A 27,641-nucleotide genomic window follows, 5' to 3' on the forward strand; every position below is an offset into this window, starting at 1 on the left:
TTACAAAGTGGACGTGGCAGAAAGTGGCACAGTGTAAGGCTTGTTGTTTTCAATAATCGGCCTCAATAACGAAGGGTTAAGGGTTTCTCCCCCAGACATATTAGCTTGAGTCAGAACCATGGACCTATTGAAAGCTGTCAGTACGGGTGGTGGGGCGTCACACCTTTCCGTGACACCTATCGGTCCAGCAGCCGACGGCCTGCCGGCACAGCAGGAAAACATGGCCGCCAACTGCAACCGCACCTCCCTCTGCCAGAAGGCGTAGACCAGAGGGTTGATCAGTGAGTTGGACAGTCCCAATAGCCACAGGTAATTCTCCAAAACCTCTGTGAGTTTGCAGCTTTTACACAGAAGGTGGACTATGCACGCCACGAAGAAAGGGCACCAGAGGATCAAAAAACAGCCCACGAGCACCGCCACTGTCCTCAGAGCTTTGACGTGGCTCAGATAGTGGTGATGATGCTCGGGGTGGTGCTGGTGGTCAGCTGTCCTGGAACCAGCTTGTCTGACTTGGCAGATTTGCTTCTGGTGGCTGCAGGCGATCTTCAGGATGTCCAGGTAGATGTAAACGAAGACGGAGAGCACGGGGAAGAAGCACACGCTGAACAACGCGATGATGCCCACCTGGTGGATGACCGAGAAGAACGCACAGAAGCCGTCGTAGCCGTCAGTTTGCAGCTGCCGCACCATGACTGTGGGAAAAGTGGATGTGGGTTATTTTCCATATAGACATTACTCCAACTTTATCTGAACACAACAAGCTCAGTCTGCTCTGATTGGCCCTTAATCTGACTGGGTGTGCTTATCAATGGTGGAGGTAATGCTAGGTAAGGTCGGTAATGAGGGGGCATGGCTTCTTTCTCTCCTTATGATGTCATAAGGGGAGATAAATCTGAACAAGGTTTTAGATACACAGGTTCTCAGAAAGGTGTAGGTGGAGAAAAGAGAGAGGGTTGTATTTTATCATAATTATGGAGTTTCATGTCACATCCATTGATGTTTAAATTAAATTAAAGTGCATTTCGCAGGTGACCTTTATATTAAGTTATATATTCTATCTGGATGCCAGTTTCATTTCCCCATTACTCTTTATCACACCATCAGTGAACCTCACCTGGCAGGAATCCAAGTGTGAGGGAGCTGATCCACACAGCCAGCAGGAACCCGATGGCTGTCCCTTTCCTGGACAGCTGTGAGTACCTGAGGGGCATCTTAATGGCGGCGTAACGATCGAGGGAAATCAGAAACATGGACAAGATGGAGGCTGTGCAGGGCGAGGTCACGAAGGCCATCCGCAACAGACACCGGTTCTTGCCCGGAACATGAGATGTGGCGTTGGTGGCGGGATCAGTAGCGACATAGCCGCGCTGGCTCTGAGGAATATTGTTGTTGAAGTCTTCTGTGGCCAGTCCGGTGATGGCCAGACCCACTAGGGCATCCGCTAGTGCCAGGTTGAGCACAAAGCACCAGCTCTGACTGCTCTTCCTGAGGAGTAGTTTGAGCAGAGCCACGGCCACCAGCAGGTTGGTGGAGATGATGAGGCAAGAGGCGATGCTAAGGATCATACCCATGGACCGGGTCCTCACTTCACTCTGGGTGGTCGGCCCGTTGGAGGAGGTCATGCTGTCGGGTGTCATGCTAATATTGAGCTCAGTGGTGATCACTCGATCAGTCAAATTGGACATTTTGAAGATAAAAAATATCTAAAGATCTTGAGGTCACATTCACAAAATATGACATTGTTGTGACCAGAATCAGTCTTTCATCCCTTATAAACACAAAAATGTTACACTTATTGTTAGAAGAAAACAGTAGCACTCAAAAACAATCTATTCTAAAACTTTAAGAGAGAATAGGACTGTCTATTAAGTGTATACTGACACATCAGCATACAAAGACTTCTTCTGCAAAGACTTCAATGTTCACTCTGGTTCGAACACCACAAAAGGAAGAAACTCATCAGCCAATATCGTCCATATACATTAATCCAATGTCGTGTATTGTTCCCACGTTGACTCAGATTAAAGCATTAAAAAAGTAGCAAAAATCTGGTGTTAAAAATATCCTTCGATCTCAACGTTCTCATCCGTACCCTTAAAATCTCTTAAGTGAATACAGAAGGACAGAAACACTCACAGCATTATCAACAGGTCTCACTTGTCTCCTCCCCTCACACACATACACACACACAGCATATAGACGCACACACACAACAGCACGAACACACACTCCAGCCTTCCGCTGCTCATCCATGGCTGTTGTTGCCTCTTTGGGATTGACCCTTGTCCTGGCAGTCTGCCTGCTGGCTCTCTGTCGTCAGGAATATCTCCATTTTTGTAATTCAAATAACTTCATTTATCATTTTTAATCAAGACAGTTTTTTTGTAACGTTGACTTGGTAAGGGTTAATGTACTATGGACTGCTAAATTACCATAAATAAATGAAATCAGTCCAGAATAAATAAATGGCAAAAAAAAAAAAAAAAAATCACAGAAGAAAAAATGTTGACATGTCACTTGAGGAATAGCAATTGTATTTAACAATGGCTGAATTTCATTTTGATATATTGCCTAAACAGCACCTTATACAGAGACATGTTACAGTACAGACACAATCAACCTGATTAGAAACATTGAGTGTATTGGAGCTCCAATGCATTTACATGTTAAGAATCAGATGTTGTATTGCATTCATAAATAGTAATGACAGTGTAAAAAAAAGGCAGTAGTGATAAAGTAAGAAGTACTAAGAGCCATTCATTGCTATAACACTCAAGCGGATACAACCATGTTTGTGTACTGTACCGAGCTGAATGGATTTAGTTAAACTCTAACCCTGATGGCCCACGTTCTCCTCTGGCCCCAGGAGAGACATCTGGCATGATGGGACAATTTTCCACTAAGATTCACACACAAATAGATCTGGCTAATGATGCCTTTTCTCGCTGCACACACTCAAAACACCACCTGGCATCACACCAGCTTCTCAAGCCAGTAGCAGCTATTGCTAAAAGGAAAAGCAAATCTGACTAGTGAAAAATCATTACCTAAACACAAGCTGGTTAATGATTAGCCTCGATGGTGTTTGTGTCTATGGCCTTTTTGTTTCTTGTGTTCAAGAGAGTTACTTTATCTCAAGTCTCGTGGAAAGGGCAATCCAGAAACTGAAAAAGTAAAACTGATAGCCCAAACTACCACTTACGTTTTTTTGAAAGTTTGTTGAATTGCAAAAATTATGTATTGCTATCCTGGTGTTGTGCATGCTGTTTCAATTGCATGGTTTAGTGGGACTTTGGGGCATTTTTAATGAAATTTGTTTCACAGTTGATTATCTTTTGACAAGGGTCTGTCATGAATAATGTCTACAAATCGTATTCATGGTGATTGTTTGGCTTTTATCTATTGCTGCCATCAGGTCATAATAAAAGGTGAGGTTTAAATATTTAAATATGTCTAGTCTTTGGTATTTGTCACAGAGAAGCAGAACTGGTGAAAATGGGAATGTGTTAGCCCAACCTGACTGTCTCATTCAGTCTCACAAACATATCCTCAAACCTAACCACCACAATCCCAGCCTGCAGAGCAACAGAAGGTACACAGCCACCTGAGAGGAAAGATCCTTGTTATATCATCTCTCACAACGCCCCCTTCATCCCTGGAGCCAAAAAAAACGCTCCAACAGACACACAATGAAAGAATGTTATTCACCCCTGCTAGACCTTTCAGGACCTTTCAAAACAAAGCGTGGGTCAGCAGTTACTGTGCCCCGTGCCCAGCAGCAGCACCCAGGAAGCCGGGGTCTTGTTTACACCTCTGCCAACGCCATCCTCCAACTGCCCTGACGGATTCTTGTACCTTCACCTGGACCTGGGATCTGTTTCGAAGGAGTATATTTTTTCCATCCAACCAAAGCAAGGAGTCCTCCAGTTTTTGAAGATCAGTCTATCGGGAAAGGAAAGAGTTATTCTGGAAAGAATCGTGAAGGTGATATGGGTGATGTTTTCGGGTTGATAATGTGGCCTTCAACAGAAGCAGGGATTATGCTACCTGTTGTTGTTTAAATATCAATGTTACTACGAGGAACTTTCAGTTTTTGTCAATTCTAGCACCCCCTTTAGAGAAAGGAGGTTGTGTTTTTACAACACCAGCTTTTGCTGTCCTGAAGATCTTTGCTAGTGAGTAGACACAATATTCTAAGAGTCAAGTCAAGTCATTTTTATTTATATAGACCAGCATCACAAATAACAGTTTGCCTCAGGGAGCTTTAAAATCTGGACAGCATACAACTTCCTCTGTCCTTGTACCCTTGAATCGAAACCAGATCATGAAGATGGATGAGCTTCAGTGTTGTCAAAGTTTTTCTTTGAACTTGGCAACAATGCAGTTACGTACTATGCCCCCTGGTCTTGGAACAATTTAAGTTTAAGTTTAAGAAACATTATTTCATGTGACCGCAAACTACTGCACGCTGCCAAGGTTAAACAAAATAGCTTCCTGGTCAGATATCAAATATAAATCAAATCAATGTCGAAGTATTTTAGTGTTCTCCCAGGACAACCTCAGTCCACATTTAACTTAATCTGTCCTGAAGACTCGCTATACCGGAATATTTTGATGGCGGTAGAGGAAAGAAATATTACAAAAGCATAGTCGGTAAAGAAAACAAAGTTACATAATCAATTGTGCTAAATGTTTTGGTTTTAGTTCAGACATGTTGAATATTTTGCATTTAGGTCAAAAGTTCAAGAGAGGATGTTATTTCTTTTTTCTTCCTGCTTTTTGTCAGTGCACCAGTGACGCCAATTTTACCGCACCAGTGTTTACATTTGTTTTTTCCATTAGACTGAAGATGTCTTTAAAGAAACGGCTGCTGTCCATGTTGTTGTGCTGTGTTTACTGCGTGGCCTCGCTCTTCTGCCTCCACCCAAACCGCAACAACTGCTTCTCTGTCGGGGCTCGGTGAGTACACCTTTATATTACACACTGCACCTTTAAAGGGGTTGCCATATATTTCGGAATCAACTCATGTATTTTATGTCTTCTTATGGGGTTTGGGCATGCCAGTTCAAGATAAAAAAACTGTTGAGTATGAACATAATTTTTACACTTAATGGATCTTTCTCACATTAGACTTTTACACTTATCAAACAGAGATATAACTAACGATTTTACATTCAGGTGTCTCAGTGCCAGGACAGCTTCATGCTGGTGTATTGATACAGCTTCTCATTCCCCCTCTCATTATTCACTCTCCTTAATTGTTTTCCCTTCCCTTAGGAATATGGTGTCAGTAGTCCAGCAGCTTTACCAGCGTGCCATTCGCCTTCTGCGCACCACTCTTTAAACCACAGAGCTTCCCGTGTTTAAAGCAGTAACCAAGGACCTGTCCTACAAGTGTGACCACTGTGGCTGTTGTCAAGCATGCCCTCCAGCAGCGCATCACCAATTCACATGAAGAAGAAACAGAATATGAGGAATGGTGTCACTCCACTCTTAGACTGTGAAGTCTCCTCCAACTCAGTTCTTCTCTGAACTGGGCTCCACATGCTGTGTTGTTCTCACCACTGCACTTCCCCCACTTCGGTATTATCTGAACATTAATATTTTTCTACTGAAATGGACTAACTTTGATTTTAACGTTGATTACTATGGGTATATGCTGTGTGAGATGCATTTTGGGGGTGCACTGCAAATTTGGCCACTCTGCTGTTTACTGCAAGATGAAGCTTTTAATAAGGGAGTTGCTGGTTGAAATTCCTGAACGCATGATGCACTGGCAGTGTTGTCGTAATGTGCGATGGTGAAAATCATCTTCACTTAGAGTACAGTGTAATTTATACATGATTTTTCTGAAGAATTTTATTTTTTGCAAAGTAAAAAAAAAATGTTGATTACTGTTGATGACTTGCCAACCTCACAGAGTTGTTAGAGAGCATTGTAACTAGTGTGAGCACTGTGCAGGAACAGTCCGATTTCAGTCAGGTTAGAAGTCACCTGAAGGTTGAACAATTTTCTGGGTCTGAATTTGAATTTGAATTATATTTTTAAAGATCAGTAAAGGGAGGGTGATGATTATGTGTCTGTAAATAGAACTGATCATGGATGATTTTTCAGTTGGCATACTTGTGCAACAGTTTATGTGAATGAGCTATATTATCTGCTATTTAATGATGTACTTTTGAGTGGCTCTGGGTGTCAGTATGGCTGGTGACATCATGGTGGTGACACCTATACCTTTTTCACACTTTGAATAAAATAATAATAGATTAAATTTATATAGTGCTTTTCAAGAACTGAAAGTCGCTTTAGAAGGCAAAGATGAACAACATACAGACATCACTGCACAAATTGATTGGGAAGGGGGTCTAGGTGTAGGCAGAGGAGACAAGATGGGTCTTATGAAAGATGGTGAGGGATTCTAAGTCACACAGGGAGGGAGTTCCAGAGCCTTTGAGCTGCCCTGGAGAAGGCTCTGTTACCAAAACTGTGGAGGGTTGGATGAATGGGTGGAGAGGGGATCAACTGGGGCAGATGAAAGGAGAGGAGGTCAGTGAGATGCGGGGGTTGGCAAGATGGTGTGGAGGGCTTTGAAAGTGAGGACCAGGATTGTATAGGAGATAATGAAGCGTGAGACAGGAAGCCAGTGGAGGTTTTTCAGGATGATGTGTTGCCAGAATTTGGTTTGAGTGATGAGACGGGCAGCTGCATTCTGAACCAAGTTGTAGGATGTTGATGGAGCTGATGCTGTAGTAGAGGAGTGAGTTGCAGAAATCAAGACGGGAGGAAATGGAGGCGTGGATGAGTATTTTAGCAGCAGGGGGGTGAGAGAGAGGGTCAGATTTAGCTGATGTTTCGGAGGTGATAGAAGGATGTTTTGACGATATGGCGTTTACGTAACAATTTGTATGAACTGAGTTATTTGCAAGCACTCCTGCTTCGGGCATTGGCCACTCCACCCAGGAAGTTATGGATAAAAAGAAGAAGAAGAAGAAATGTTTTTTTTTGGTCAAGATGTGCACTTTTATAAATAACCTTGTGTTCATTGAATAGTAAATGCTGGGCTATGACAGTTTTCTACTGAGGTGATAAGATTTTTTGGCCACAACTTTGGGTCCAAATTCTCACGGCAGTAAGTCAGACAGTTTATACAATCAAACAGCAGGTGTGTCTGGATACCTTCAGGTACTTAATATCATTATTTAAATAAACATGTAGACATTTCTACTCCAATATTGAGTTCAATAAATTAAATAATTTTCCTAAAAAGCATGTGTCATTTAATTTGTTACACTATCTATCTATCTATCTATCTATCTATCTATCTATCTATCTATCTATCTATCTATCTATCTATCTATCTATCTATCTATCTATCTATCTATCTATCTATCTATCTATCTATCTATCTATCTATCTATCTATCTATCTATCTAGGCCTATCTATCTATCTATTGCGTCGTTATGAATTATTGATCTGTACTTGTGATGTTAGTTTTGTCTGTGAATTATGGTGCTTAAGTGTGTGTGAATGCAGGCTATTTGACCACTGACTAAACTGTTACATAAAAAAAAAGAAAAGAAAAAAAAGGTATTTGGTCGAGATGTCAACACTGTGTGGAAAAATCTGTTAATCCTGATGCTGTAGACTTTAATTTGTTTCTCTATTTTCTGTATTTGTTTTTATATCACTTAACATTTTACATTTTATTCCAATCAGTAATACGTGTGATATAAAATACATTTTATAAATTAGAAATTAACAAAAATAAAATAGGGGGGGTTAATCAATAAGCTGCAGGGGTTAACTACCTCCAGTAGATGGCGGTAATGCAACACTAGGGATGCAAACTGCCGGTAAACCTTCAAGGAGGAGGAGAAGAAGAAGAAGCATTTCTAGTGGTGTACTTGTGTACTTGCCATTAGCTGATATGGGAAGCTAACAGCAGACCAGAAGTTTTTCTGCTTGCACTTTATTTAAGTCAAGCCACATAGACGTATTAAGTCATGACGAACCGAGGGAAATAACAGCTCGAGGCTTCTTTCGACACCACAGAGGTACATACGTAACATATTTGCGCTGAGTTTATCGACAACTAGTTGCAAAAGGATAACCTCGCTAACAAGCTGGCTGGTCATTTCTAGAAGTGTTAGCTGTCTAATCTAGCGCGAGCCATCTGTCTCGACTCGAGCTGAACAGCTGGGACGGCCATCTCTGTTAAAAGGACGATTTAAATAGTAGCCTATGTTTTCAGTTATTAACATTGTAGCCTACATCATAATAACAGGGTTTGCTATTATTTCGATATCAAAGTAGCGTTTATTTTGATCATATGTCATTGTAACGTTAACGATAATAAACGAGCTGATTTGATTCTTGTGACACTGTTGCTGTTCAGCTGTTATCGTACTGAATGTCACTTATGGTTCGCCCCGCCCCCTGCCCGGCACGTCAACCAATAGAATGACTTAGAATTTTGATTGACAGACCTCACAGCCAATAGGAACCCCACAATAAATATGATGGCTGTTCTTCTCCGCACTACTCACAGCGGGCGTCTCTTTCCGGCGCAGTACGTTTGGGATGCTGATGCTGAGGAGCCTCCTTGTACTGTAGCATCACTAGCTCTCATATGATTTTCAACATGTTGTACTGTCTGCGGTTGCACCACTGTATTGACCTCTGTGTGGGCGCTCTATTGCTGTTTATAGCGGGGCTGCAGCCGGTGGAAGCAGCCGCCGCCGCCGCCGGGGAGATGGTGGTCAGCTTGAACTGGAAGCCGTTCATCTACGGAGGAATGGCCTCGATTGTCGCAGAATTCGGTAGGCTACGACGTGATGCAACACAGCGTGCAAAACACCAACCTCGTGCATAACTTAGTACACTGTAATGCCATATCAGAACTTGTTCTCTATGCACATACTGTTTTCACATACCATAAATTTGCATCCATAGGGAAATTTTGCATCTGCTTCTGCTTGGTGATGATAACGCTGGCTACAAATTGGGAACAATGCATTCAGCTGAACGCATATCAAAGCTCTTCTGTGCACATTATATGTCTTTAAACTGCAGATTTACACTAATTACAAAATTAGATTTCAGTCAGTTTATTGTACATACATCCATAGGCCTATTGTTTACTGAATAATCTGAACAAAACACAACAGTGTGCTAGTTTCCTTGGTACAATAGCTTATTTCACCAGGCAGTTAGCCCCAGTTTGGACATCCCAGTTATTATCATTACATTTGATTCACAGAGCAAGTCATAAGAGGTTTTGTAAATGATAAAATTGCATATTTAATTCAAGCACCTGAGCCTACGCTCAGCGTGTAAGAGTTATTTATGGATGGATGGAAATATGCCATTTCTGATAAAACTCAGTGTAACATGAGAGTGGAAAACTGGGTCTGCCTGGCAGTGTGAATTTGACTGTCTATCAATTTCCTCTAGAAGGTTCCTGCTTTGACTGAGAGCAACAAGCGGCCACATAGCTTTTTTAAATCTGCCACATGCGCATTTAATAATTTTTTTCTTCTATACCTTTATCACCTTCATTTTATCCTCAGGGACGTTTCCCATTGACCTGACTAAGACGCGGCTACAGGTCCAGGGTCAGTCGCAGTACACCGAGGTGCGCTACAGAGGCATGTTCCACGCTCTCTTCAAGATCGGCAAGGAGGAGGGCGTCAAAGCGCTTTACTCTGGGTATGAAACTCCATTGTGTATTCAGACTCTCCACAAACGGCATCACATCTATGTGAACAGAACACACAATTTTAGGCAGCTGAGCGGATTTCTGAGGGGCTGACACTGACAGCACTCATGCGGCCAGTTTGACTACACGTAGCGTATGATTTAGCTGCTATTGTGAAGCGTCTTTGAGCATTGGGAAAAGCGCTATATACAGTTGATGTAATTCACACTGTTTAAGTCATTTTGCATGTTTCCAAGAGCTCTGACAGGAGTGTTAACATTTTACCTCCTTTTTTTTTTCTCTTATTGGAATCGAGACTCAGAAACGCTAAGAACCGGAATCAACAGGCAGTATGATGCTGACAAATTTAGTCTCTACCACTTCACCAGATATCTTCTGACTTTGTTTAATTATGCATCTGAAGCTACATAAAAGCCTTTCTACCCACTATCTACAGTTTACCTGATTGGCCTTAATAAGGGCTAATATACGTAAAACTAGGATTCAATCAAATCTATGAACGGGAATTCTTGGAAAACCTAAGGCTTTCTATCAGGGATACCTTCAATGTGCTGTTCAGTAAGTCTAGTTACTTGTTCTTGCCACACGCTTGCAATATGCTCCATGCTGATTAAAAACAGCATGTGCTCAATACAATATGCAGTAATGAGCTATGCAGGCAGAGCTGTTTCACCTTGTGGGGGGTTGAACTGTGATATTACTGAATCCAACCACAGATTTGAAAGAAGCCCAGCAGGAGATGTATTTCATTTGAAAAGGAGGAGATTGTTTTACACTTGTAAAGCAGCGGGTGTGATTCAAGTGTATTTCATTTATTAACATTCATCTTTGCTTTTGAGTAACAGACAATACACCTGGAATTTATGTTTCTCAGACTGAATTGTTATTTTGCACCATAAGCCACATTAAATTGATTAGGTGAGGAAAGAAGCATATAAGTGCTCCCCCTTCTTCTGAACATAACTTTAGTTCTGTATAAAAAACGATCAAAGTAAAGGTTCCTGTTAAACATATTTGATTTCTCCCCTCAGGATTTCTCCTGCGCTATTGAGACAAGCTTCTTACGGCACAATCAAGATAGGAACCTACAACTCTCTGAAAAGGCTGTTTGTCACTAATCCAGAAGGTGAGTGTTAATAGTTTTACAATGTTGGTCTCTGTCTCTTAACAAGCTGTCTCCCACCTTTTCTGCTAACCTCTCTTATAAATATTTTTCATTTTAAGCGTACAATTTACAGCCTGCCTACAGAGAAGGAAACTAGCCTTTTAGGAAGAGTCACAGAAAATACTCGAAAACGTGAAAAGCATTTTCAGCAACACTAAAAAAAAATCTGGAAAAACAACATTCACAAACATCTATTTGAGGTGGTTTGAATGACACTGGCTGCGAGCGGTGCCATGTTTTGAATTTAGATTCATATTTGCCTCGGGCGCTCACTGAGGCTGATGCAACCCCCCCGCAAACAACATTTGGTCTGTAGGCTTTGATGAACGTCCTCACCTAAATGAAAGCCCTGTGAGCCCTCCAGCACCACAATGAGAAAAAAAAACCCTTCCAGCTATCAGACTCAGTGTAGAGGGAACACGCTGTTATCCAAAGTGAAGGATAGTAAGAATATTGAACTGAACATTTTCCCCTTCCATGACAAGTAGCCAATAGTACAGTGTTGAAACTGAGTGAATTCCTGAAAGCCAGTGAAGCAACTTCTGCTGCTGCTGCCACTTAAATTCCTCTATGTTACCCAGAGGTGGCAGACCCAGTCCAAACTGGTGTTTATATCCTTTATTCCACGTGATTTAGGAAAGTGACTGACTTGACAAGCTAACAAAGTTACCAATAAATGGTCTGTTATATAAATGCAAATGAAAAATTGTATTATAATTGCGCCACATAACATGGACATGACAGTTTTACATTTGAGAATATCGCTTCCTTGAAAAAAAAAAAAGTACATTTTTTACATACAAATTCAACTATCAAGAAGGTTTATCTTATTTTGAGGAAATGTGTCATGATGTCATCTAAACTAAATTTAGCCTTGAGGACATTAAACAAGGTCAATAGAATTTCAGAGTTTTACATTTACTAGCTGAAGTTCAAATGTATTTATACAGCACATCATATAGCACTCTGTCCCTCCCTCATTTTCCTTCTGTTATGCCTCAAAACGTCAAACTATCAAATATCCAACGGCTCAGTGTTGGGCTTATCACCTCTTTGCTTATACTGAGACACCTTCCATGCATGTTGGGTGTTATGGTTCGTAGTTGCTTCTGTTTTAACCGCAAACATGGGTGGAGTAGAGTTAATGACAATATAAATGTTGTTGTCAATAGCCCCAAGTACGAGTCGGTTGGACTGAACTGCTATTTATTTAAGTAATATTAGAAACTTAGAAAAGAGGGTTTGCCCCTGGGATTTCGAGTACATTTAGTATATCAAGTATATAATCACATTTAGTTAATTGCACTGAACTTAGTCTGTGAACAATCAGGATCAGAATTGGTATGGTCATTTATATATGTGGGGTCAATGCACAAAGACGAGTGCACAGACATTTGCCCTGGTGATATTGGTCCCCCTATGACATTGTTTTCATTGAATAGAACTCTAGGCACACAGCAACAATACAAACAAGTGTGTTGTGTCGGATATGTCAGCCCGCCTTTATTTAATGGAAATAATGGTTAATCCTAAATTAGCATTGTTGATCAATACCATGTAGGGTTTTGTTTAAATGAATAAAACCTAACTGTATGTAATTGGCATTGTTTAAAGATATGTTAGTTGCTGTCTAGTAAATCATTCCCCCTTGTTTGTACAGCATAATTGAAAGAAAAAAAAAACGTGAAAGTGGTTCAGTTTTTGTTGCCCTGACGTTTATTTCATCCTCCATGGAGAAACACAGAGAGCCACTTAAGTTATCAGTCAAATGGCTTTGCGCTACATTTATCAGCAATTTGCCGGCGCCAGCAGGTTTCAGAGACTCGCAGGACGTTTGAGACCACGGGCTCCATTCCCTCTCCGTCTGCGCTTTTATTTGTCGTTCCTCTTTTCCCGTTGACTGGTCCCTCGGGACACGGACACTACTTTTCATTATCTTTCTTCAGAGTGCCCGCTCTTCCTTTACTCTCTACCTCTCCCTCTCTCTCTTATCTCTCTCTCTCTCTCTCTGTTTATCTCTATCTCTCTCTCTCCATCCGTTTACTCCTCTCAATATTTAATGGACAATTGCTGTACGTAAGATAGATGCTATCAATAATGGAGTAGAAGTGTAGGAAAAAAGAACAGTGATTGAAGGGGACAAAGGAGTACATTTTCATGTTGTATATCTGTCAGGATTTGTAGTCGACCATAGGAAAAACAAAATAAACTCTTGTCAAAATAAATCACACCCAATATGGTTTGACAATGGTTTGAATGTAATTTGAAAGGACAGATGGCTTCCAGCGGCTCCACCTCAACTGCCGATCGACCATTTTGTGCGTCCTGCTATGTCATTTCAAATGTCAGCACCATTGAACCAGGCCAAATGTTTGGTGCATTCAGTGTGTATTATTGATTTATGATGATTCTGAACCTAGTGTGAGAGAGTTTAACTTCACCTTTCTACTGCGTTTTTGCCAGAATTCAAAGCATTATTTTTTTGTTTGTTTGCTTGTCTGTCTGTGTGTGTGTGTTGTCTCCCTCTCCACTCTGCATGCCTCCTGCCACCATGGTGCCACTGTGTTTTGAATGCCTGTTTTGATGCAGGCTTGGGTTTGCCCTGTGGTTGTGGTGGATTTCCCTGCCCCCAAAAATAAGCGGTATGAAGACCGCCACACTAAATGTTGGTCGGTTTGATCAAGCATCACTAACTATTGCTCCAAAACCCAATCCATTGTTTTTATTTTGTCCTCATCTCCTTTTTCTTAATCCAATGTAGACACCATTCTGGGTTACTGACTACTAATAAGTTCCACCATCTTTAACACTGTCAAACTATCCTGAGGCTAATTGCTAACAATGGTTCCTGTTCATTTAAAGCCAATCTGGAGTGTGCAGTCTCTCTAAACAGCAATTCCAACTCAAGCCATATTTGGTTCCAAGTGGGTTAGAGCAAATATGAACCTGTATACCACATCAAAAAAAATCAGACACAATTATTTCTTTCATTCTCACAAAACTTGAAAAAATTGCTTGTGTGTAAGATACTGTCTGGTTCTCCCCAACTTTTTTGCAGCATTGTATGTGCAAATTTCCTAACGATCCTAACTAAATGAGTTTAGTTACTAAAGTGGAGAGACCATGCATGAAAGCTGTATGATCAATGGAAATAATATCTAATCCCTCTAGAGATCTTTACATAGTAAATACTTAGATAGTCATTGTTTTTTAGTGTGCTTTTGTCTGTGTGTTTTTCATCATTCCTTGTCTTCTCTTTCCTGCCAGATGAGACCATGGTCATCAACGTATTCTGCGGTGTGGTGTCTGGAGTCCTGTCCTCGTCTATGGCCAACCCCACTGATGTCCTCAAGGTCAGTCTTAACGCTCGGGATGAGTCTCAAATATCTGTTCACTATACTTGACTAGAAGTAGGCAGAATTTTTTTTTTATCCATGTATTGAATAAAAAAAATATATATATGTATCAATTATTTGTTAATTTAAGGTTAAATGTTTCCCTGATATAGACTTTTTGGTTCGGGGGCAGTGTGTTTCTTAAAGAAAGAGCTGAAAATCACCCAAAATCCATTTTATTTGACTGAATATATCAGGTTCATTTTCATATGGTCTAGAGATGTTTCTTTTTGTCTTGAATGCCAAGAATAATAATTGTACTTAATTGTTCAGAGAAAACAGTAAAATTGAAAGCAAAGTCCTGTGGAGACCATACATAAAACAACACAAAGTGAATCTATATTTTAATATAATGAGTATTTCCATGGTTTTAGTCCTACATTTTTTTTAAAATACATTCTTATACCTGAGCTTATACACTCGGTGAAGTGCTGTGTAGTTGTAAATCGGGGGTTTCAAATGTTTGACCGTCTTGTTTTTGTTTTTTGTGTGTGTTTTTGTTTTTGTAGATCAGAATGCAGGCTCAGGGCGCTCTGCTCCAGGGAAGCATGATGTCAAACTTCATGAACATCTACCAGACAGAGGGCACCAGAGGCCTGTGGAGAGTGAGTGCTGGATTACTATGTATAGGGATCTAAGGGATGTGTATGTACATTATGTAAGTGGTAGTGGTTAGTGTGAGGGCAGATGTATTTATAACTATCTAATTGATCTGTTTTTCATATGTATATCACATGTGCCTTTCCTCTAAGAATGTGCTGGCAAAACAGTTGCCTAAACTATTTTAAGGTTTATTGTGGCTGACCAGAATAAACCGCTGAGACCTGTTTACTCTATTAACCATCTGTTAGTTGACGCCCCTGTTGTTGAATTGGGGCCTTAAAAACTCTGTTTGACCAAAATATATTGTCAGTCCCATCGGGGGCTGACTGTGTAGGTCTGAAGCTTTACACTCTGTACTCTGTTGTTTTGTCTTATTATAAATGTAATTCAATTCTTAAATTCTCTGAGTTTAGTTTTCTATTACAGCATGTCGGAATATAGAATTTCCCCGACAGTTAGATAACCCCCCCTCCCCCATACATTCTTAATGAGTTTCATTTGTTTTACTGGACACATGGCTCAACTTGTCATAACATTGTTTTTGCGACACATACCGTAAGCGTGTGATTAGACTGAGGCCTTAGAGGAAACCAGGGCTATAGCCACCTTTTACATATAAAACCAAACCAAGCAAATCTTAAAAAGCTAATATTTTTTATAATAAATCGTATGGCGACGTAAAAGGGGCTGCTAATAGTGAAGATGCTTTACGGAACCTTTTTTTTTTATTATTATTTCATTTTATCAAGCTTACGCCTTTCAGCAGCTCCAAAATGATCTCATTTACATGTTCTCATTATTGTAAGTTAGTACAGAGCCTGTTGTATGTGGATTCAGCTCTGTCCAGCTCCTCTAATTTTTCTTGTGATAGTCTAACAATAGGAATTTTTCCTCCTCAGGGTGTCATCCCCACAGCGCAGAGAGCAGCCATTGTCGTCGGGGTGGAACTTCCAGTATATGACATAACCAAGAAACACCTCGTTCAGTCTGGCGTCATGGGAGACACCATTCTGACACACTTCATGTAAGATTGTTCATTCTTACGCTGTCTTTTTATGTCGAGGCTGGAAGTTGAATGAATTGTATCGTTAGTTGATGCAGTCCACTGTGAGAATGCTTTTCTTGAAGGTGGTGTCAGCGATACTGTAGAATGCTTGTTGTCAAAATCACCTTTTGTCAAAATCAGTGAATATCTCCTAATGATCTCCTAATGATCCGCTACCTATCTGTACCTTTGTTTACATATCAGTTTACAGAACCTAGGCTGTGTATTATCACCAGATATTTTTCAAGGCTCACACAGTAGGGGCAGCTAGCAGATCCTGAGGACATATTCACTCATTTTGACAAAAATAAGTAATTTTGACAACAAACATTCTCCTGAATCGCTGACTCCACTTCTAATCAGTATTTATTCTTTAAAGGTGTCTGTCTTTTACTGACTATGAAAATTCCTCAGCCTTGGACCGGTCCATTAACTTTTGTCCCATATCTGGATGTGTGTGTACAGTTCCAGTTTCACATGTGGCTTGGCGGGTGCACTGGCCTCCAACCCCGTAGACGTGGTGCGGACTCGTATGATGAACCAGAGAGTTTCGTCGGGAGCGCCCATGTACAAAGGCACCATGGACGGACTGATGTCGACATGGAGGAACGAGGGCTTCTTCGCTCTCTATAAGGGATTCTGGCCCAACTGGCTGAGACTGGGACCGTGGAACATCATTGTATCCTTTTGAAATACCTACAGAGTTTTTTAACTCACAGGTGGAGATTGGGGTTGGAAATTGGAGTATGCAAACGAGTTGGACCCCACAACAAATTCAACTGCTGCCTCATTGTGCATAGCATCTTAAATATAAGAAATGCAGCTTTGAATACATAACATGCATTTACTGAACGAAAAATTATTTTGTTTGTTTCCTTGTTTGGAACAAAGGTTGTATTGAGTTGCATTGTGATGTGTTCAAGTGCTGTTCAGTAATTCTGTTTTTGTCCTGTAAGTCAAACTTAACCAAGCAAAGCTCTGCCATTTGGAGAGGCAGCTCATATTTCAGAGCTTACGTCGGGTCATTTAAGTAACTTCAGCAGTCTGTGTCTGTATACTGTGTGTGTTGTCATATAAATCACCAAGCTTTTCCTCAACACACTTCTCAGTTCTTCATGACCTTTGAGCAGCTGAAGAATCTCCCGTTTTAACCGGATCATGAAGTTGGACTTGGCTGGTCGATTGGACTGTGTTTTGGGGCGCACAGTAGAGTGGGGTGTGAGCACGGCAGCACCTTGGAGTCATGGCACCAGTATATTCACACTCCCGCTTCAAATTCATACCAATGATACAGTACTGTATCTGTCATATATACTCATCCAAAACTGATGTTCATTTTATTTTTTTTATTTATTCTCACAGGTTTCTGTTTTGGTACAGCTTTAGGGAACTCCTAGCGTCGATTCTAACTCTCACCCTCAGACACCTTTAACACTCTCCCCCCAGGGCAGCTAAATGTTTGGTCGTAGCAAAAGACTGAAAGTTTGTAGGTATAGGTGTATGTCCTTGAGGCTGATAATAATTGACCACTGTTGATTGAGTGGAATGTTGTGAAGTTTGGCCTTTCTTAAAAGACAAGATTTGTTATTTTTTCTTTTTTTTTGGCTCAGGATTTACGCACACACATATGGAAAAGCATAAGGAATTCATTCATTAAGTAGCCAAGATATTGCAAAATGTCATGCAAGACCATAGAGCGTATGGGTGAGATCTGCATGGCTGTGCAGTTTGTGGAGCTTTGGGAAAACGCAAGAAAAGAATGTGACGTTGTGATTAAAAAAAAAATTTGTTGGCACTGCATGATATGTTTGTGGAAAATAAGTCAACTGCATGGAAGAGAAACAACACATAGACTGTTACAGGTAGCGACTGTACCGAGAGAGAAGGGGGAATTAAGACTGTATACACAGTACATGTTGCTCCAGTTACTTCTTGTATGGAAAAATTACACTCAGCAATATGTTGTGATCTTTTAAGTGTCATTTGCCAGAAAATGACTCTCAACACTTGAACATCTGACTGAATTTAAAGTTTTTATTTTTATTTTATTTATTGTTTTATTATATTGTTACTATTTCTAGAGACATATTGGAAACCGAACATCTGTGATTTTAAAGACACACTGTAGTTTTAACTTGAATCAATCAAAAATCTGAACCAAAGCCTCTAATAATAGGAGGAATATTTTTATTTTTTATTTATTTTTTATTATTATTATAAGTAAATATTCACTTAGATCAATCACCCATGATGAGGGAATTTTCTTGCTTATTTTAGCTTTCATGCTCGAGACTTTTAAATCTTTGGTCTATAGCTCCTCTAGTCTGCTGCAGTATTGCGGAGCTGGCTGCCTCATTTAATTATTAACAAACACAAAAACATTGCAGTACATAAGGAGAAACCCGGTACAGACTCAGTCACACATGGAGGTGGATCTATTTTATCTCAAAGCATGTCCAGGTGTATCTATATGAAGCCTTGTTGCGTGATTTCTACTGTTGTGTTTGAGGTAAAGTCATGGCAGGGATAGAAAAGTGGCAGCTAGTTTGGATAGGAAGTGGGAAATGAGGCCTTGGTGCCCACAAAGTGTTTCTATCACAGTTGGCTACAATTGAGATGGAGAAGTTTGGTTTGTTGCTACTCTAAATTTCATCACTGTACGTTTTGTATGTCGTATGTTACTTTCTGGTAGTTGTGAATCGTTACAAAAGCTGAGGGTCCTTATTTTCTAAACTTTTATTTGATTGATAAGATTTTTAGCGGTAATTCACAAGCTTCCCACCCAGGCTGCATTAGCTTCCAATCAAATAAGTGTCCAAAATAAAATAAAAATCCAGATTAATACAGATACATTTGAAGACATGTTTTTGTGTTCGGTTTATTTTTTCGTCCACACATAGCCTAAAGCTTTATTTTGTGTGCACCTTCACACATTATTGTGAATGTAAATGCTATGGTGATACTTGGCCTGGTTATAAGACTGGTAAGTTTGTCATGTTTATCTTTTTGAATCAGACAACGTTATATCAGGAAGCTCAGCACAGCGAGTGACACCCAGATTAGAAAACAATTGTACTTACCTGTAGTGGTTTCTTGAGTGGTATTGTAAGTTATTGGGGAGAACTGACGGTAACCCCTAAAAAATCTGCTGTAAAACCTGGAGTGCTTATTGACTCTTAACTGAGGATGTTTGTGTGCTTGTTGAAAATTAGACGACAGATTTTAAGGCCAATTTTCATGTTTCCTTGTCTTTCTCTGCTGATCACTCCTCACTGTCCCTTTTGAAGCGAAAGGATTTGTCTCCGACCGCACTGTAGTTCAGCTCTGTGATTGTGTGTGTGTTGCTAGATGTCGTTTTAGTAAAATTATTTCAGAATCATATTTGGGAATTTTATATTCTAAGATTTTTCTGGGTTTTATCTATTTCCTAAATATTTTAAAGGCTTTTTATGTTGATCTTATTCAACCTTCGATTAATGAATATATTTAATTAACCCTGTGTTCACCTGAACACAGTTTGGCGGATGCTGCTGTCCATTCCTTCATCATTTCTTTGCAGAGAATTTGAATTTGCACCTGGTTTAAAACCTTGTCACTTATTTGCCTGATAACTGATTCCCTGGCCTGCGACATCATGTTATGCGTAATGGGAACAAATCAAATTGATGTTACAGAATAACTTCAGGCTGAAAAGCAGAGTTTTGTAGCCCTCTCTTGGTGAAAACCTGTTTCACCTTTTGACCATATTTAGTGGTGGGTGTGGTCAGACATGTGCCCGGGTGTAAACTCACCCAACCAAGTTAAACCACTGGAGGTCAGCAAAGACTGACCAAAATGTTAAGTTTACTCTTTGCAAAATATTTGGTCAACTGTGGAAATGTAAAGGTCAAATTTCAAATTAGCGTGGATTTACTCAGTCCCTGCGAACACATCCACGAATGTCTTCGATTCCATTGGAAGGAATTTAAATCACCACCATTGTTTTTATAATTGTTTTAAGAACATCATTGACTAATAAGAAATAAGTTTATGTTATCTTATTTTAGCAGAACCTTTGGCGAATGTAAACGGATTTATATCTCCACACTCCCACCCATATTCACTTTGAGCAAGTCGACGGTTTCCAAACTAAAATACCAGCTGTGTGCAAAATGTGTCAAAAAGACCATTCTAGCTTTCATTTTTATTCATGTCTATTTCTTCATGGGAGTTCGCTCAGTTGAATAATGTACAGCCTTGAGCCAAGATTATTTTATTTTTTATTGTATTTATTTTTTAGCACGGTAGTGGCTTTTGCTTTCGTTTTTTTTTGCCACAAGTTTACGGTGTATCAGTGTTTCTTGAACTCTGATGAGCCTTGTGTTATACTCACACTCAAAAATACAGGAAATCCATCCACAATAATAAAAGAACACACATAGTATGACATTTTGTTTTAGTATAAAAACAAACAAAGTAAGTCTGAATAGTTTCTATCAATGAGCACCTCTGCATCATATTTATTGTTCCCACTATTTGCCATGCCTCGTACTTTTTAGGGTTTATTGTTGTTACCTTTTTAAATCAGTTAACTTCTCGGTACATTGTGGTTTCTTTTTGATTTTATTTCGCTTTTGTTTTTACCTCAAAAGTATTATAAAATAATGTATTTCGTAGCTTGATCACTGTCATGTTGAACAAATCAAAATAACTGTTACCTTGATAGAATTAAGAAATGAAGAGGTCATTTGTTTAGTGCTGGGTTTCGTCCAGTCATCCAGGCATCATTCCTCACTATAACGACTATTGTTTTCTGTGGGCTTTCTGTTATTTTGCCTTGTTTTCTCAGTGACATTTTACGAAAGAATTCATAATTTCAAGGCCAAAGTAATGCACCAGTCATACGAAACAAACTCAATGTTGGATTTTAAAGGAGAGTTGTTGGTGTCCCATTTACATCAAGAGGCTTCTGAGGCTCCACATACAAACTGACAAATCTGCTTCTGTGTGCCGGTCTGACGGGAGAAGAAAATCTATGAATATTTTTGTAAATTTTCTCTTTACTACTTCCACCTCTCTTTTTGCACTTTGGTGTATATCGTTGCTGTCTATAACATTTTAAGCTTGTTAACTTGATGAATTTCAATGGTGGAAGTTGGGGAAGTCTTTTTATTTCATTTTTTCTTTCACAGAATGGGTTTGGCTTTGTATAAATTCAATGTTCACGCAAATAAAATATATGCTGTGATTGTGTCTGTATCGGTTGATTTCTTCTTACTCGTTTGGTTGGCCTTGTGCAACTGAGTTCCCTGATATTAATATTTATGTGTGTATGGATAACATGGGAGTTTGAATGATGAGAAAACAAACTTATCAAATGGTTTGACTCAAGGCTATAACCAGCTACTCCATGATGGTTTAGGTGAAGAAACTTTTACTTTTCTCTAAAAACAATTCATTTCACTTGTAAAACTGAAAATAAAATATTATGGCCGCTTGAGAAGTGATCAGAAACAGGTACAGTTTGAAGATATTACTATAATGAAAGATTAAATCAAGAGTTGAAAAAAGTAAATATTAGGTGTTTTTGCTTAAAAAAATCACAATTAATTTGTCAAATACCAAAATAGTTGCAGTACATTTTTTTGTCCAATGACTAATTAGTTAAACAAGTAATCATCTCATCTTTTTGTTAAGAAAAAATTATAAAGAATTGGAATACATTAAATGTTCCAGAAGAGTAAACAGTTTATGGTTATTTTCTGTTTGACTGCTTAGGGGAGCTGAAAATATATCCACAGCTTTGAGAACATTTTGGGAAAATTGCTACCTTGATTTGTTAATGTAATTTTACCACTTTCAAAGTGGTAGCAACATAAGGAAAAACAAATATTTTCTGGTTTGGGAAATGAGCAGAAGGAACAAATATCTTCATATGTACTCATGAAGTTACTGGAGAAACATAAATACTGTTTGGTGCCACAGTATGTGTTGGTCATTCACACAGTGGTTAGTTCATCACTTGTCTGAAATGTATTGTGTCCTACAAAGTCTTGGAATTTGTGTAGCTTCAATGATGTTATATACAGTATATCATATATTTCATGAATATGTATTTACCCAGCAAGTAATCTGAAGATAACTTTGGGATCTGGGATGTTGTGAAGGCATTTTCTGATATCTTATAAAACAAATGGTATATAATTTTTTTGAAAATAATAATTGCTAGCCACACAGATATTCTCGCTGTCACTTGAGAAAATATGTTTATCAGCTATATATAAATTAGTTTGAGTTAGACTTTCCCTTTCCTATCTGACATCTGTCAATACCATTGTCGGATCAGTCATCAAGAACTCATGATGTGCAGCCAAACATTTTTCTCATTTAGAAAACTTTATTTCAAATGGTGATATTGATCCTAACATTTCCATATACACCATGTCACAAGGTTCAATATATCCCAAGTTAAGAATATAAAGTAGACATTTCATATTATGTGGGCATCCATCTTTAGTTGGAACAACTACTGGAACATGCATTGAAGGGATTGGCAATAACTTTCCTTATGGATGAAAAGAACCTTAATACCGCGTTCTTCTTTGGAGTTGTAGCTGTCCCAGTCAGATAAGCCATTAAGGCCTGTATAATGCAATTGTTCACATCTGGATCCTGTGATACTATGGCTGTGAGAAGCATCTCCGCAGAGCCAAACTGCAGATGGAGGTCTTTGAACAGTGCCTTGTAGATCTTCTCAACAGTTTGATAGTTTGTGTTGACGGCGATATCCGCTAAGTTGATCTCGTTCAATGCCTTGCCTAACAGGTTCTTGAAGATCCTGTTGAAATCTGCTTCTTGCAGCAATGTCCGGGCCTTCTTCGTAGTATGAAGAAGGAACCCTATAAGCAGCAGGATAATGAGTCTGTGACTTGTGTCCTCATCTGACTTGGAACATGTCGCCGACTTAAAACTAGTGGTGTCGTCGGGCGGATCTTGATCTGGAGAGTCCATTTTGATTGGTTGAGAGGTTTTGTACCTTAGACAATCTGGTTCAAAGTCAATGAGTTCAAATGCTTCCTGGCTGACTATTACGTCCTCAGGTGGGTCCACCACTGTATCTGTGTTGGCAGAACTCTGCTGCTCCGTCCTGTTTGTGCGCCGTACACTATCTTGGTCAGATTCGTCACTATCGGATGAGTCTTCATCGCTCCAATGCGCGTCGCCATTTTCAAAGTTATCGACTTCGGTCTCCCAGTCGTCCGAGTCCTCACACCACTCGTTGTCATCTTCACTTGGTCGCCAAAATTCGGTGATTTCTGTCAGTATGACGAGGACGTCTTTGTTGAAAGTTGTGTAGGTTGTGTCACAGGGTCCTTGTTCTATGACAACACGCAGTGGTTTCCCATTTCCTTCGTAGCGAGGTAAGGCCAAAGTGGAGCCGGCACTCCCCGAGGTTGGAATCAACGGTGTGCACTCACAGTTCTCCTGATGCATGCATCTCACTATGCAGTTAGCCAGAACAATCATGGAGTGAAGAGTCGGGTAAAAGATGCAGTTGCACTCCAAAATCACGGGTAACGTCTGCAAAACATGGGAGCCCATTATCGCAGCCACGCGTGAGTTGATTCTTCCCATCACCTCTCTTGCAATGAGCGGGGTGAATTTGTTTAAGCTCTCACATTGAGTACGTCTCACAACAGTAAAAGCAATAGCGAAACACCGTGGAAGGATGTTTTTCAGGTTTGCGAGGACATCGCTCTCGTCTACACCGAAGAAACACTGCCCAGAGTTTACGTGAGAGTATATTCGTGGGGCTTTCCTGTGCCAGTCGGAAGTGATAGGCCTAATAGCCTCCAGGATAGTGTTGGTAGACAGGTTAACAATGTGTTGACATAAGTCAACCAGCAAAGTCATGCTACACGTGTCATGCGTGCCAGATTTCACCTCATCCCAATGATTTTTAACCAAACTCCTCATGTATGAGCCGATCAGTATGTCACATTCTCTGAGTTGAGGGAATTTCACATACGCGGTCAATACGAGTCCTGGAGGATCCATGGTGATAGTAGGCAGGTTTTCTGATCATCAAAACTTCTCTCAAGATGCTTCTTAGTTTGTGATTCTTTTGTTCAGTGTTCACTGCATAAAAAATGTAACAAGTACGTATCATAAGTGATCCTTTAATGTACTTGTCCAGGTAAGTTGAGCATTCTTTGTTTACATTCTAGAACAAAGGCAAAGGCATTCTTTTGTGACATCATCAATGGTGGGCGCGGCCTTCTTTTTGTCTCTATTCAAATTAGGTTCCTATGATCTATAGTCAAAATGGTATCCCTATGATATTTCTATAAGGAATGGCAGTGGCTTTGGTGGATACTGATGTAAACCCAGTGCAATCCATGTGTGCATTATGATTTCAAATAAAATATATTGCTTGTATCCCTTTAAAAGTCAAATTTTGATTGATTTTGACTAACTTCCTATTAATTTATCTTTTTTAAATCTTTTTTCTTTCCCCACATGAATAGTATAGTAGCACACACTCACCAAGTCTGATTTATATATTTTTTTTCAAAATATGAATTCTACAGAAAATAAAGTCTGTTTACATAAAAAGTTATTTTAGTCCAACTCAATTTGGGTTTTCTTTTTTCATTGTAAGTCTGGAAATGCCTGAAAAAACAAACAGTTTTGTGTCATATAAGCATAGAGAGAGTCAACCAAGATAAAAAGCATCAAAGTTTCATTTTAAAACTTTTTTATTTAAAGAATTCACTGAGTCCTTTATTACATCTTAGTTTGACATAGCGGGGCAGAATTAATCGACTTTTGAAAACAACTTTGTGTTAAAAAAATATATATTTTGATGGAACTCAATAACATAAAAACTAATTCCTTAAATCATAAGGTGATATTTGTGAAGCTGTTACTCTTGTTTCACTCTTGTTACATTTGTTTCAACAAGTGTTGCAGGGATGGGGTCAGTTGTTATTTGATTTTTCCAAGACAAAAGTTGTTTTTTCCTTGTATGACACACACACACACACACGCACACACACACACACACACACACACACACACACACACACAGGAAGAGAGACAGGTTGATTAAGTCAATCAGTTCCAGGTGTGTCAGCTTGTCACACAGCTGAACTGAGGATTTATTAGACCACCTTGGACACTAATCAGGAAGTGATTTTTTTAGTATCTGATGTATGTGAGGTTTCCACGACTGACCAAACTGCTGCTTCACACACACAGACTTAAATACATGCAGATATATATATGTTTTGCTTTTTATTGAAATAGTGGCAGTGGAAATCTAAACTGGGTTCTCTCTAAAGGTCCAGCAGCAAATTTGTTTGCTCAAGTTGTCTGACCTCCGGTTTTTGTCTTTTATGTTCTTCTTGGTTTTTCTTTAACAGTAGGCTACACATGTTTTATTCTCTGTAGAAGTTTTTAAAAGTTACTGTGTCAGTTCAGTTTTTTTCTTGAGCCAGAGGTTAGCAAGGGAGCGTGTGTGTGTAACCATGAAGGAGGAGATTGCTGCTGCTGTGTTCTTTGTTGCTCGGCTGGTGAAGAGATATGGCTGTCTGACTAATGACAGCAGGGATCGCTTTGCCGCTGCCCTCACCTCCGCTCTGTTTGAGAACTACAAGAACCACTGGCACCCAGACGCACCCTCCAAGGGCCAGGCATACAGGTCAGTAAAGTTTTTATTTTGGTGGCTTCACTGTTTTTTTTGCTTCAAAGTCTTAAGAAGAATAACAATTCAAGCCAATGTACTATTTAACCATGATATTATAGTTTTATTTTATTTCCAATGGTTTTGAGATGCCTTGATTTTCTTAGAATTAATTCTGTCTGATTAAACTGACCTTCCTGTAATTTGTGTTACTGTCAGAGGGTTGTAGCTTTAAGCTTTTAGTAGTAGGCCTACTAGTCACAATGTTAAGAAAACATTCCATAGTGTCCTCAAATTAAGCTGGAAACCTACATCCATGTAACCCAGATAAAACTATGAAAACAGTCTTTGAAACTGCTTTGTACCAAATAAATCAAAATTGTATTAAATGTATTATAATGGGGCAGAAATCTCTCAGATATCCAGAAATCTAGGTTTAATAAATCCAAAAACGTTCAATGTATCATGTGCTTCGTTTCAGGTGTCTGCGTATGAACCGTTTGCAGCTGCGGGACCCTGTTCTGCTGGCGGCCTGTGAGTGCAGCGGGGTGAGGTACGAGGACCTGGGACTCCCACAGGAGATGACCGTGTGGGTGGACCCTGGAGAGGTGTGCTGCAGGTCAGGACGCCTAATTCTCTAGACTTGATACAAGGTCTAGCTTTATGTTGAGGCTACTCATCGCTCTATGCAAGAAAGTCCACAAAAAACTGACCCTCAGAAGTAGGGCTACTAATGTTTAAATCAATGAAACACTGTTTTGTCATCTTGAATATCCAAACAAGAGGGTTCCAACTCACTGCTGCCAAGGAAGGAAATGTACAATTGTTAAGGCACAAAATTCGTAACATTGCTGCTTCACTGTTATACAGTAGATGTATATGGTAGAATCAGGTGTCTGTTATCTAATTGTTTCATTCAAATATGACTGGACCATTACCTTAATGTGCATGGCCAGCGTTGAGTTGATGCAGCTAATGGTTTGTGACTGGAAGCTATGCTATGAGAACTTTTTTTTTTTTTTTTTTTCCTTCATTGTTGAGAGAAAAAAATAATTACTTGTCTTTTTATTTTTATTTCCTTCTGTGCAGGTACGGGGAACAAAGCAGTGCATTCTGCGTCTCGGTGGTGGACAGCTTTCGGAGGGGAGACCGGGAATTTTCCCGCCGAATTCATGACGCCGTGGAGCGAGCGAGCCTCGACGTCCAATCAGGAAGCTCTTCAGACGAGGAGGAGGAAGGAAGTGTTAGAAGTACAGACATGAGCATGAGCAGCAGCAGCTGCAGCTCATTGTCTTTCTGCTCCGCTCCAATCCCAATCCCCACAACCACCAACAACCCTGAGCCCAAAGCCATACAAACCATCCAGACCGTCAGCAACCCAAACAGCGTCTACAGGGTAGGTTGGATATACATTAATGGGACAATGCCTGCAATTTCATTAACTGCAACCATTGTCTTCAATTCATCGAAATGACCATGCACAGATATTGTTAAATTTGCAAAATCGTCCGTCAATGTTATCAGACTTTAATGTTTTGGGCTTCAATAAGGTCAATAGACGAATTGGATGCATGTTGCAAGTAAAAAATGTTTGCATCATTAGGCCTCTTTAATAGCTGCTGAAGAAAGGGACACAATCCAATCTTTGACAACAGAACATTTTAGTTCTGCTGAATGAACCTTTTTTTTTTATTGGGAGCAGTCCAGCATTTTAAGCTTTGGTAACATTTCAAAGCACAGGTAACGTATCTTCATTTTAGTCCTAACCCTTTGCTCTGATCGTCCACAGTTCAGTGAGTTTTCTCCGGCCGCCCCTCAGAGCTGGCTGAGGGAGACTCGGAATGCCTTTTCCCGGGAAGAGTTCCCACCTCTTCCCCCTCCGGTTGTGGTTCCCACCCCAGGGTTCTCCAAGTTTAACCAGACCGGCTTCAAGTCCAGCCGGGCGTCATTCACCTTCGCCGGGCCTCGTGTTGACAAGTACCACTGGGTCAGCAAATCCCGATCCTAGGTCCAGCCATGCCTTTAACCTAGAACCAGAACCGGGTTACTG

The 27,641-nt window shown here is 39.9% G+C and overlaps 3 protein-coding genes across 4 annotated transcripts; 2 read left to right on the top strand and 1 right to left on the bottom strand.

Moving 5' to 3' along the window:
• Positions 1 to 1,580, bottom strand: gpr119 (G protein-coupled receptor 119; the record flags this gene model as incomplete). Its single annotated transcript, XM_080040891.1, has 2 exons — positions 1,115 to 1,580; positions 1 to 692 (listed from the first exon to the last, which is right to left on the bottom strand). Exons 1-2 carry the CDS (start codon positions 1,569 to 1,571, stop codon positions 1 to 3), a joined length of 1,149 nt encoding a protein of 382 aa, XP_079897017.1. The 5' UTR covers positions 1,572 to 1,580.
• A 6,351-nt stretch (positions 1,581 to 7,931) lies between these two features.
• Positions 7,932 to 21,127, top strand: slc25a14 (solute carrier family 25 member 14; the record flags this gene model as incomplete). Of its 2 annotated transcripts, XM_080041234.1 has the most annotated exons (9): positions 7,932 to 8,055; positions 8,710 to 8,820; positions 9,571 to 9,709; positions 10,751 to 10,845; positions 14,152 to 14,237; positions 14,789 to 14,884; positions 15,782 to 15,906; positions 16,393 to 16,606; positions 17,037 to 21,127. In XM_080041234.1, 8 exons carry the CDS (start codon positions 8,754 to 8,756, stop codon positions 17,076 to 17,078), a joined length of 864 nt encoding a protein of 287 aa, XP_079897360.1. In that variant the 3' UTR covers positions 17,079 to 21,127. The 2 variants fall into 2 exon arrangements, with proteins under 2 accessions (XP_079897360.1, XP_079897359.1); XM_080041233.1 differs by lacking the exon at positions 7,932 to 8,055 and having other exon boundaries at positions 8,643 to 8,820.
• Positions 21,128 to 25,433: 4,306 nt separating this feature from the next.
• btg4 (B-cell translocation gene 4) lies at positions 25,434 to 27,599 on the top strand (the record flags this gene model as incomplete). Its single annotated transcript, XM_080041303.1, has 4 exons — positions 25,434 to 25,609; positions 26,073 to 26,210; positions 26,681 to 26,987; positions 27,381 to 27,599. The coding sequence occupies exons 1-4, from the start codon at positions 25,437 to 25,439 to the stop codon at positions 27,597 to 27,599; spliced, it is 837 nt and encodes a 278-aa protein (XP_079897429.1). The 5' UTR covers positions 25,434 to 25,436.
• Between the last annotated feature and the right edge of the window lie 42 nt (positions 27,600 to 27,641).

This window comes from Ammodytes marinus, assembly GCF_949987685.1.
Source record: "Ammodytes marinus genome assembly, chromosome: 14".
NCBI lineage: Eukaryota > Metazoa > Chordata > Actinopteri > Uranoscopiformes > Ammodytidae > Ammodytes > Ammodytes marinus.